General features: G+C 25.2%; 1 protein-coding gene and 1 long non-coding RNA gene across 4 annotated transcripts; one reads left to right on the top strand and one right to left on the bottom strand.

The window, feature by feature from the left end:
• The first annotated feature begins 1,278 nt into the window (after window positions 1–1,278).
• On the top strand, window positions 1,279–12,080 carry LOC111630304 (glutamate receptor ionotropic, kainate 2-like). Its single transcript, XM_023374391.1, has 7 exons — window positions 1,279–1,821; window positions 1,907–2,107; window positions 2,180–2,541; window positions 3,009–3,207; window positions 3,279–3,504; window positions 3,636–3,904; window positions 11,764–12,080. The coding sequence occupies exons 1-7, from the start codon at window positions 1,711–1,713 to the stop codon at window positions 11,926–11,928; spliced, it is 1,533 nt and encodes a 510-aa protein (XP_023230159.1). The 5' UTR covers window positions 1,279–1,710; the 3' UTR covers window positions 11,929–12,080.
• On the bottom strand, window positions 9,914–11,880 carry LOC111630305. 3 transcript variants are annotated; one of them, XR_002757492.1, is made up of 3 exons: window positions 11,757–11,880; window positions 10,113–10,264; window positions 9,914–10,017 (listed from the first exon to the last, which is right to left on the bottom strand). It is a non-coding gene; the product is annotated as an uncharacterized LOC111630305 (long non-coding RNA). The 3 variants fall into 3 exon arrangements; XR_002757493.1 differs by having other exon boundaries at window positions 10,109–10,272; window positions 11,757–11,855; XR_002757491.1 differs by having other exon boundaries at window positions 10,113–10,272; window positions 11,757–11,855.
• Window positions 12,081–13,088: the final 1,008 nt, after the last annotated feature.

Below are 13,088 nucleotides of genomic sequence, written 5' to 3'. Positions count from 1 at the left end.
ATAATTTTTTGATAAATTTGACATTTAAATTCGTTTTAAACTGACTTGTANCAGTCTCATAATAGCAAAAAAAAGATAATTTTTATACATTAAAATACTAAGCACCATTTATTATATGAACGATTGGTAAAAATCGTTCATATAATAAATGGTGCTTAGTATTTTAATGTATAAAAATTATCTTTTTTTTGCTATTATGAGACTGTCATTTATAACTTTATGGCAGTAATAAAATATGTTTAATTTTTGATAATTTATGGCCGAGACGGTTAAGGTGTCAACCTACCACTCTGGAGGATCCGAGATCGAATCTGGACGAGTTTCTCCAAGAATTTTTATGGCAGATAAGTTTTGGATACTTAGGGCCCTTACCTCAAGCTGTCCCTATTGTGGGCCTAGTCAAATCCATGATGGATGTGATTAAAAATGCCTTCTTTGTACTCACAGGATGGAAAGAGTGAATGCTTACCCAGTTGTTCCCATTGTGGACCTAGTCAAACCCATGATGTATATGATTTAAAAAGTCCTCTTAGTGTTCACAGGATGGAAGGAGTGAATAAATAACTAAAAGTTAATAATTTACAGAAACAAAAAACTTGATAGATGCAGGAAGGTAATCTTGTATAAATGATTTATTTTCAACAAAAATTCAACTTTATACGTTTTGAAAAGATTTTTTTTAAATAAAAAAAGAATCTACATCCAAAATATTTGATACAAAGTTAATGCAATTGCAATAAATTTATTCAAATTTACAAATCAATCATGTATAAAATTACCTATTGTTAAATTATACACAGTGTATTCGATTACATTAAAATCAATAATATTCCAATGATTATTTTTATATCTTTAGAAGAAGAGTAAGTCTAACTATAATTTAATATTATAATAAATAAATTTTAAAATATATTAAAAGCAATTAACTTATATTTTTGAAAATACTAAAAATAAATCCTCATTTTAGTGTAATCAAAAGTTGGAAACGGTAATCAATCAGAAAAAAGGAAGCGGAGAATGTTTTCTACGGATCGATTTTTCGTGTATTTTCCGTAATGATTCTTTTCTCTTTTATGAAATTATCTTCATTCTTTAATCTTATTGTCGTACTTTCTATATTTAGTCATCTAAATTGAAAATAAATAAACTAAATTAACTTTTTTCAAAAATTTTTCAACTATATTATTACTTGGATTCATTAAAATCTTTTATTCTATTTAATTTCGTATAATTATTTTTTTATTATATAGAATATATATTCTTTAAAGAATGGAATTATTATATCATATTAGAAGTTCCTCTTATGTTCAAGAGTAAATAAAGTTTTCTTAACTAGAGTTATCGATCTATGTAGTATATTATTAGTTGTTACCGCCATAAATCAGGAGATAAATGTCTACATGGCTTATTCATTATCATCGACTTCACAGCGGAAACGGGATTCATTTGACAGATAGTGATTTATTGATCAAAGACGATGTTGTAGCTCTTGTTGAAGTAGTTTATTCGATCATACATCTACTAATGAAAGGATCTTTCCGTCCAGCTTCGTGTCAATGGGACATGCCTCCTTATAACGCTTTCAATACAAGACTCCAATTTGAATGGAGATATTTCTCATTCTAATTACGTTTAGAAGTTCAATTTTTTTTCTTTTCGGATATATATTACTTAAATAATTTAAATATGAAACTTTTCTCCGAATTATAGATGGGTATATGGACATATTCGACTAGATTTAAATCTACTGACAATCAGACAAGAACACTTGACATTATTCAATCTCTGAAGAATAAAACATTGACTGTAACTTCAAAACTTGTAAGCACGTACTTATTTTCGTATTATAAATTATTATATTATTGTTTATTTTATTTATTTATTTATACGAAAGTTTTATTTATAGAATGCTCCTTATATAACTAAGGTATATACTAATAATCCAAATATGCCATTTAAATACGAAGGTTATTGTGTTGATCTGTTGGATGCGATCGCATATGAATTAGGTTTCAATTATGTCATTAGAGAAGTAGCTGATAACAGTTATGGAAAGAGAGATCCATTAGGAGAATGGAATGGAATGATTAGAGAACTCGTAGATGGGGTACGATTATAATGACTTTATAAATTTTGCATTATGTAACATAAATTTTACCTTTATCTACGTTTTAATTAGAGAGCCGACTTGGCAATTGGAGATATTACTATCACGTATGAAAGAGAAGAAGCGGTAGACTTTACTATGCCTTTCATGAACTTAGGAATCGGAATTCTATTCAAGAAACCAACCAAAAAAATTCCGAAGCTATTTTCTTTTTTATCTCCGCTTTCCGTAGAAGTATGGCTATATATGGTGACGGCATTCCTGGGTGTTAGTCTATTCCTTTTCATTCTAGCAAGATTTAGCCCATACGAATGGGTTAATCCTCATCCCTGTAATCCTAATCCAGAAACATTAGAAAATCAATTTAATCTCCTTAACACTCTATGGTTCACCATCGGCTGTTTAATGCAACAAGGTTGCGACATAACTCCCAGGTAATTCGTTTGAAATTTTATTCATTTTTAAATAAGTAACCGCGATGTAACGCTAAAGTAAGTTATAAATATTAAAATTTGGAGTTATTTCTTTAATTATTTTTAAGTAATTTTTGTTTTTAGGATTGTAATAATGACATCAAAAATATTTGCATTATTCAAAAACAAACCGAATGCATGTCAAACATTTTTCAAAACTGTTAAACATTCATATATTGTAAACATCAATCATCCGCTTTAAAAAATACTTTTAAATATTTACGAGTTTGCCGAAAGAAAAATCTATACGATATTTGGAAAGACGAATGCTTTTGATCTAGAAAACTCGACATTTCGGAAACACCTTAATGAGTTAACGTATTTTTTAATATCAATTTTACATTTTAAAAAGTGTACTTCTAATAACTTTTATACTTTTTTTATAAGAAAGAATGCATTTTTATCAAATGCAATTTTTCTTTTTACAGAGCACTTTCTACCAGACTGGCTGCAGGTATGTGGTGGTTTTTCACCCTCATCATGGTTTCTTCTTATACAGCCAATCTAGCTGCATTTCTCACAGTAGAAAGATTAGGAGCCCCCATTGAAAACGTCGAAGACTTGGCTAAACAGAGTCACATTCAATACGGTTGTGTGCAGTCGGGTTCAACTCAAGCCTTTTTTAAGGTAGACAATAGTAAAATTTAAGTGTTTTTAAACTGATTTTTACAAGTGAATCCACAATTGTTTTCTTACAGTATTCTAATTATTCGACTTATAAACGAATGTGGACAGTAATGGAGTCGGCTCGACCTAGCGTATTCACTGAAGATAATGACAAAGGCGTTGAAAGGGTCCTGAAAGGGAATTATGCTTTCTTAATGGAATCAACTTCTATTGAATACAGAGTAGAACGGAATTGTGAATTAACTAAAATAGGTTCTAATTTAGATTCGAAAGGATACGGCATAGCTTTGCCAACGGGTAGGTTTCGAAATCATCAAATTCTTATAAAGTCTGGCTAGAGATGAATATTTTCTTTTTTTTATGAAATAACTTTAGTCTCGAATACTTAATTTTAATTTGATTTGGTGAATTCTTCTCTTTATCATTAGGTTCTCCATATCGGACGTTAATTTCCGATTCAATTTTGAAACTTCAAGAAAAAGGAGGATTGAGGATGTTAAAAGACAGATGGTGGAAATTAAAAGGAGGTGGAAGATGCAGAAAAGAAGAAAAATCCACTTCCCTTTCTGCAAGTGAATTGGACTTAGCCAATGTCGGAGGTGTATTTTTGGTATTGACGTGTGGCATGGCTATAGCTATTTTTATTGCAGCCATAGAGTTTTATTGGAAATCTAGAAAAATGCCGAAAGATCATAGGGTAATGTAAAATGTTTATTGTTATAACTTTTTATTGTTTTAGTAAGGAAGGTTTCTTTTAATTTTTCTTAAGATAGATTCTTTCTATTCCTATAAAAACTATTGTAATATGAAAGTTTAAGTATTTCAATTGGTATCNAAGCTAAATGGAAGTCTGGAACTTTTTAACTTGTGGATAATAAATTATCATGTAATATGTGGAATTATAACATCTGTGTACATATAACTGTTAATTTTCTAATGTATATCTTGATATTTTTATGTATTTTGACTTTAGCTGAAAAGGAAGGAGAGAAAATATAAAGCCGGGTATACACGTACTGCCAGGTTACCGGTACATATGTACCAGGCATAACACAGTTCCAAATACAGAAGCTGAAATAGTTTTAGACATTTCATTTAATTTACATAAATTGATTTTTTTTAAATTTTATGTCTTTAATTGTCGTAATTATACGTTAATAAATAACGCTTAAGTAACATAAATTTCTGTTCAAAATTTCATTTAGAATTAAAATAGTTTCGATAACTTTTCTCACTAATAATATTACATAATAAAATATATTTATATAAAAAAGATTTGCATAAGAAGTTGATTATTTATTGTAGAAAATCAAATTTCTTTCTCCGAAATGAAAATTTTAATTCAATACAATATAACTAAAACAGTGCAGTGTTAAAGTAGAACGTTTCGTGACCCTGTTTAGTCATTCCGTTTCCATTTTTCATTAGATTCCTGCATGCAAATGTTGTTCCATTGTTATCAGGAGAAAATATTCTTTTGTCAGAAAATATTACTTTTTTCTCTTACTAGCTTTTCTAACCTCAGAATCTTGTTTCTTTATTTATTTACTTTTTTAAGAATGTTTTTAACGTCGTTTCTTTCTTAACTTTAGTGAAATTTTTGTTCTAATCTCCTCCAGAACAATCACAACATTCTTAAGGACCACTTGCTGACATATAAATTGTAGTCTTTTTATTCATTGATTTGTTACTATTGTAAACATTCGATTTTAAAAATGCTTANAACTTTATAGAATTTTATTAAGTATATATTTGCTAAATTTAATTTAATGAGATAAAAGTTATAAGCATTAATTCTGGAGGAAATTTCGAAGATATAAACTCATTTCAAATTACGATTATGGAAATAGTTTTTAGAATTTCTTATGTAGGATTTGTGGAAATTATTAAAATGATTTTGATATTCCATTAGAATAAATATTTGAATTTAATCGTTTCTTTTGTATTTAATGAGAACAATTTCCAATTTTATCACGTCCAATTCATCATTCTTCACACGAAACACAACCAAGTAATATAAATGGAATAAAATAGTTCAATATTCTCCTTATATAACTAAGGTATATACTAATAATCCAAATATNTTTTAGTTTGCATTATTTATGGATAAAATGTTATTAAATTCGTCGATAATTTATTAATTATAATTAATATAACTTATATTATAATGCAGGGTCCTATTTAATAATTTATTACAGTAGGCTCTCGATTATCCTGCAACGTTGAAATCCTATACTCAGTAAATGAAAGAAGTAAATTTTGAAAGAAACGTGAAGAGAATAAGGCATACAACGTCCTGGCGTAATTATTTATAATATGCTAACATAAATTGAACACTACAGCAAAGTATACCATTCTTCATCCCTTTTCTTCTGGCGAATTGCAAAAGAGATGAGTCACAAAGCGATTTGTGGTGACTTAATGATTCATTGACAGGCATTTTTGGCATCGTGGTTAATCCATTTCCCGGTTAATGAAATCCTGAATAATCGAGAGTCTCTTATATAAAGATCTATTTCAAGTAGATGGCTTAATTATTAATTATTAATCGATTAAAATTCATTACTATAATATCCGAATAGTATTTAAAATCACTTTATAAACACATATATTTTAAAAATTGATAAATTAAATAATCATAAAAGCCATTTAATGCCAGATAAGTTACTGAATATTTCGCATTTATCACTTTAAAAAGTCGCATCTTTGATTATTTCATAATAAATAATATAAATGGTTTATCGCTTTTCTCATTTCCATTAAAAACATATAAATCTTTTAAAATATACAGTGTATTTTTAATGAATAAAATAAAATAGATATCATTAATATTATATTTTAAACCGATTTATGATAATATCGTGATTCTTGGATGCTGTATAGTAATTTAATCGTACGAAAGAGTTTATAAAATAAATGTATTATGCTTTAATAGTTTTATCATAAACCTTTAAGGCATAATTTTTCCATTATCCAAATAAGGATTTTCTCAACAAATTGATATTTTTGAACATTACATATGAAAGCTATTATGGTTGACTTAATATAGTTATAAAGTAGTAGTGAAATAATTCAATCAAACTTTTGATAAAAGATAGTACTTTAGCATTTAATAGAAGATAATTTTAAAAGTAAATAATGCTCGTATTCAAAATAATTTTTTGATAAATTTGACATTTAAATTCGTTTTAAACTGACTTGTAGTTTATTTAAAAATTTAAAATAATAAGCTATTTTCAGTCGTTTATTCAGAATATAATTACGAATTTTAGGATTAAATTATTTATTTATTTTCTATTTTCTTATTAAATATAGTAGTCTATAATATTCTTTTTCTCCTTTACGTGTAATACTCGTAAAATAAAAGAGAAAAATAGATGAAAGTTTACATCACTTATTTCAATACATTACTTTTTATGATAGAAAGTTTATGTAATATTATAAATAAAACACCTGTTTTAATCAACAGAAAGTAATATTTTGCATGATATACAAATGAAAACATTTCAGAAATATCCATTAAATGTTATATTGTAAACTGCCATATAGTTAATGAGACAGTAGAGAAAATATTTACATCTTTTATTTGATTAAATATTCAAATCTACTTGTTTCTTGGGAAAGTATGTAGAAAACTTAATAATTTATTATAATAAGATGTAAATTACTATTTGAAATCTCTTTATAAACTTATTCTTTTTCTATAGATTAAATAGAGAAAACAATTTTAGTACACAATTATAATAAAATATTATAAAAAAAAGCTATTTGACTGGCTAAGCAACTAACTTATAAGAAAGAAAATTACTTCATTCCACTTGAAAAATTTAGAATTAAAATTCCATTTAGGTTTTACGAATACGTTCTAAATTTGTTATTGGTTTAATACAATTTAAGTCTATTTAATAACCGAAAATAGTTAGATATGAAAAGAGATTTAAATAATCTTTAAAATCGCTGTTAAAAATATAATAGAATTATTCAGTTTATAGTATCGAAGAATTGTAAAGCTGATTATCTGTTTATTCAAAACATTAAAAATTTGTTATTAAATTTAAATAATATTCCTTCCTATTCTATTATTATCAATACATTTATTAAATTCAATTTTCGAAGGAATTACTAATCGGATTATTTTACTCTGATTAAAATCTATACTACTTATTGGAATATGACTAGTTCATCTATGATATGTTCTAAATCCCTGTTGGATATATAAATCCTAGTATATTAAAATAGTAACTATACGATTCATTAAATATTCCCTCTAGGTCTAGGAGAGGATTAAGAAATTGTTTTCGATGTTATCATGAAATCATAAATTCCGTTTTAATTATCTTTATATTTTTTTCATATATAAATAGGTTTTCTATTTCTATAATATTCTATAATTATTTCCCTTGTGTAATTATTTCAGTTTGCTTTCTTTTACGGTGAATTTATTCTTGTACTTGTTTAATTCTTTATTGTATTCTTCTACGATTGTTTTCATGTATTTGTTCTTATTTTAATAATTTTATCTTTATTTAATACAGGTTCAATACATCCTACTGTCTAGAAATTTCTTATATATTAAACAGAATTGCATACATATGTATGTAACTTTATATAATGTTGCACGCTGTTAAAAGATCTGGATGACTCCGTTGATGCTGTTTTTAATACCTAAAATCTGTAAAAATTCTGTAGGAATATTAGTTAATAAGAGCAATAGAAAAGCTGAAATACATTCTGGTTAAGAATATTTTTGGATAATTTCTCAATAAATTTCCAGAAAAGGCTTTGTGTGATAAATCTGTACTGTAGGGTGTATTGATCCTGTACTAGATAGGAATGATAAACAAATTAGAAGTAATATTATATTTAAAAAAATTATTATAATAGAAATAAGTTAAATGTTTAGTTTATATTTAAGTAAAAGTTATATTTTCTATAAAAATTTGATTATTACATTTATTTTTTAACATCTTCCATATACAATTTTACATTTAAAATTTCATTATAAAAACTATTATCTATAGAAATGGTATCATAATTTATTAAAAATGTTATGGTTTTATTGAAGAATTACTATATTAAATTACTGTTTTAATAAATTATAAATTTTAAAATAGAGAAATATTTGGAAAATTCAATCACTTAATGTCTTTTATTCCAAGAGTACTGCGTATCATTTCATATTTTGTAGCAAATTTTTCTTTCTTTTTATCATCTTTTACATTAAACTTCAGTTTCTTTTCGTCAATATTTTGCTAAGAAATTTATATTTTCTAGCGAATTTTGTTTAAGATTTCACAGTCTTATAAAAGAAATTCGCTTGGCAGGTAAATATAAAGAAAGTTATCATCATCTCTTTATTTTCAATTTAATAGCGAGATGTCAATCTCTTACTTAGAAATGACTTCAATAGGTTTCATAGCTGTAATTACTAACGTGATTTATTATTTAATAAATTTCATTAATGTACAATACGTAATTATTGCAGAGATTAATAGATATAGGTAGAATACTGAAAGAGATTTAAGATAAAACAGTTAAATTTAATTCTTCGATAATATATTTTGTATAAAAAGTATTTAAAAAAAACTAATTTTAATTATAAGAAAGAGCATTATTAAAATAGTATCATTTAATAAATATTGAATATTAAATTTTAATTTAAAAACTTTGCTTAATTCACGTGTAATGAGAGTAATTCGTAAAAGAAAAATATTTTAAATTCATTTACATAATTATTTTATTTTATTTTATTTTATTAATTTCAAATTATTTAATTGAATTAATTTAATATCCAATTTATTTGACTTTTACTTTTTATAGGTCCAAATTTGATTTACTTTTTTTAATTTTCTTTAATATTGTTTAAATTTGATTCTATTTTTATTCTTTAAGTTTAAAAACTTTTGAGACAATTAAATTTACTTAATTAAATATTCTATTCTTTATTTTAAACGAGATATTTTACATCAAACATTTTTATATATCATTGCAAATTATTAAAAAGTACGTATTTAAATGACAAAGAATATTTTATTTTTCTCCTCAATATTCCTTTTTTTTAACTTTTTAAATGTATATACATTATCTAGAATTTCTAAATTTAAAATGTGAATAATAATATTAAATTTCAAATTATAAATATTGATAAATTCCATTAATTATGGACTAACCTCAAGCGGTTTTAATAGAAGAAAACACGAAGTTATAAGGAATATTGCTTAAGGTAAATTCATTGTTAATAGAATTTATCAACATAAATTTGGCTCTATCTTGGTCTTTTCTAAACCATTAAATTTAGAGAAAATTATTTTATAATTATCATAATAAATAGTATTATTATTCTTTTAAAGATCTTTTATAATATATTTCATTATAACACAATGGTTAATTATTTATAATGTATTTAATATATTCTTTATTACAATTAAATTATTTTTAAGTTGAATGCTTTCTATATATTTCAAAAGTCTTATTATTTATATTATTTAAATTAATAATAATAATAAAAGAGAGAATGTAATTATTAATTTAAGCATCATTACTTATTAATATTTGCCAATTATTTTATTAAAATTGATATGTAAATTACAAATAATACAAATAAATACATAAAATGAAACATTAATATTTTATTAAGGTATATTTTTATTACAATTAAACCATACTTTAACTATAAGAAAAAGAAATAATGCAAACATTTGTAGGTTTTTTTAATTTATTAGCACTTTTTCTTTTTTTTAAATGAAAGAAACAAAGTATTCTTACAACACACGTACCCTTTTATTAAAGAAACAGAAATATGATGCAAAACTACAAGAAAAAAAAAAGAAAATTGAAAATTAATTGAAGGAACAGAATTCAAATATTCTGTAAACATCGTTAAGCAAGTAATTAAACTCACGCACAAGATAAGTTCACGAAAGGTCCATCAGTTTCCCATTAATGGAAGAGGCGTTAAAAGGCATACTGTATTGTGATGTACAGAATAGTTGAGAGCTCAGGAAGTCAAGATGAGAATCCCAAATGACTCGATTTCCTCCACATTCCGGAAAATACACTATACATCTTTTAACATTAGCAACAAAATGTGATCGTTTAATAATTTTATTATTAATAGAAATTGTTACCTTTATATCTACTCTTTTAACAAATTTACTTTTTTATTACTGATTAATTAAACTATATATAAACATTCTTAAATTCTATTAAATTATAACCATACATTTAATTAAATTCTTTAATTAAATAAGAGAAGAAATAATCATTACTGTATCTTAAACAATACACGTGTTAATGTTAAATATAATAAATTTTTATATAAATTTTTTAAAAATTTATATTGATTTTGCTTAATTAAAAAGTGTAGATATTTTGTTTGATTAAAATTAAAAATCGATCGCTTGATATTTTCTAATTTATCATTTTCATGATGAAGAGTTTGTTTACATAAATCAAATTTACTATTTTTTTCATAGTTAAAATGTTTACTAAAAATTTTTCTTTTTGAGTATGAAATCGTAAAGATTAAAGGAAATTTATCATAAATTTTTTTTATTTATAAATTAAAATTTTTAAATGATTTTAACAGTTTAAACGTATTTAACATTCATTATAATGGTATTTTTATGTCGAGTTTATCGTTTTTTTTATTGGAAATTTCTGTTGTTTATAGTGTTAATTTGATTTAATTTTGCTCAGATTTACTTACAAATTTACATTTTATTTTTAATATATTTTCTGATAATAAAATACCGGTGCCACATATGTTTAAACTATTAACATTTATGAATGCCTTGGCATTATTTTTGAGAAAATCTAAGCATTAAAGTTTAAAGAAATAAATAACACGCGAAAAAGAATTTAATACTATTTTTACATTCTAAGTAATAAAGATTCTTTTAGATAGATAAAATATATAGAAAGTTTTTTTTTTTATTATTTTTCAATATTTTTAGTCAAGATAAAAAGTAAAAATTTCCTATAAATTTCATTGCGGAATTCTTGAAGGTTGCTTACAAAACTCCACGGTTCTTCAGTTATCATTACTGAATAAATCAATTCTTTAAAATTAAAGTAATTAAGATGCAAAAGTTGTATTTCATTTAATCTACCAAAAACGATAGCTTTTGTATTTATTCTTTATAAGATAATTGTATCGTGAGCAACCGTAAGCAGTAAGTCATGAATGCGTAGGGCTAAAGTTGCAAGATATTTGGAGATAAAATCCGCGACAAAATGAGTTCTTTCTGAAAGATAGTGGACTCTTTTCAGTTCCAGGACATGCAATAGATGTGTATTTTTACTCTACCGGTGACAGAAATACATTTAAAATGTGAAAAAAAGCTACTTTCAGTTGGAAAATATCCGGGACAATCCTAGAAAATCGGGATATCTGGCAGTCTTACGTAGGGCCCGTTACTCACTATTAAAAAGGCCCTTCTAAGTATCTTTAGGCGAAAAGAATAATAATAATAATAATTGTACCTACTTTATTTATGATTTATAAAAATATTTAAAATAAAAACGACAAATTTAAAATTCTATTTTACTTTTTAGGAACCGTTATGTGTAGAATTTTGTCGAGAATTTAAATTCGTTGTTTCGTGCCAAACTTCTAAACCAGCTCCGAGAGATGACGAGGATCAACGTATTGACAACAGTCTTCGTTTCATGCCTCTCACCAGATACACGGTGTCTACATCTAAGGATACATTTTCCTGACAGGAGAAGAGCGAAGTTGTGCTGGAACCTTTAAAAAACGAAGGGATCAGCTATTATCATTATTCCCAAGATGACGTCTCCGATATATAAATTTAATAATTTATCTTATCGTGCTCGATTTTACAGCAAAGTTTACAATAGAAAAAAAAAATATTTATATACAAGAAAATGTTTTATTATTATTTTTTTTTTTTTACAAATTCTCTACACTTGTAAATTAGACTATAATTTTAAAAATAAAAGGATAAAATCAGTAATGTTCATCTTCTGTAATGAATTGAGAACATTTATTATACAGTGTATAATTTATTTATTAACACGAATTTTATTTAGTACTAGACGAGATTTTAATACTATATAAATGCCATAATCTAATCATTACATCATTTTTATAACTATTCCATTAAAGGAATAAAGTTTAATGTAGCCATTTGGGTTCACTATCTCATTTTCTTCTGTCTTAAAGCCTTTACTTAGAAAGATTTTATTACTGAATCATATTAAATGGACATTATATTCCTGTATTGTAATATTTTTTTTTCTGTTTATTTACTGTATTTAATCCAATTTTCAAAGAACTATCCATATTTTTATCTGCAATAAAATTTATAATAAGTTTCCTTCTAGATTTATTATTTAAATACTTCCATTTATCTCGTTTCTAGAGAGTTTCATTCATCTAATTTTCCTATATTTATATATAATCTCTTGTAATATATATTTTATTCAAATAACTAGCAGGTGGGCCCGGCGTTGCTCGGGCAAAAGTAACGATAACTAAGATAAAGATTATTACGTTACAGTAAACCATACCCGTTTTCACAGAATGCAAGAATTGTCCCCTTGTTTCCAGACTAATTAGAGAATTTTTAGATGGGTCTAAAAATATGTTCGATTTCCCGCAAAAACGAAAAAAACTGCATCTGCGTATTGCACGTCGCTTTCTCTTAACAATTCCATTGTTACGTAGCATTTCCATTGTTGACACTTCCATTGTTACTTAAAACTTCCATTGTTACTTAACACTTCCATTGTTACTTAGCACTTCCATTGTTACTTAACACTTCCATTGTTACTTAGCACTTCCATTGTTACTTAACACTTCCATTGTTACTTAGCACTTCCATTGTTACTTAACACTTCCATTGTTACTTAGCACT

This window comes from Centruroides sculpturatus, unplaced genomic scaffold (genome assembly GCF_000671375.1).
Source record: "Centruroides sculpturatus isolate CEXI.00-Female unplaced genomic scaffold, Cexi_2.0 scaffold463, whole genome shotgun sequence".
Taxonomy (NCBI): Eukaryota; Metazoa; Arthropoda; class Arachnida; order Scorpiones; family Buthidae; genus Centruroides; species Centruroides sculpturatus.
This window is presented reverse-complemented; position numbering and strand designations above follow the sequence as displayed.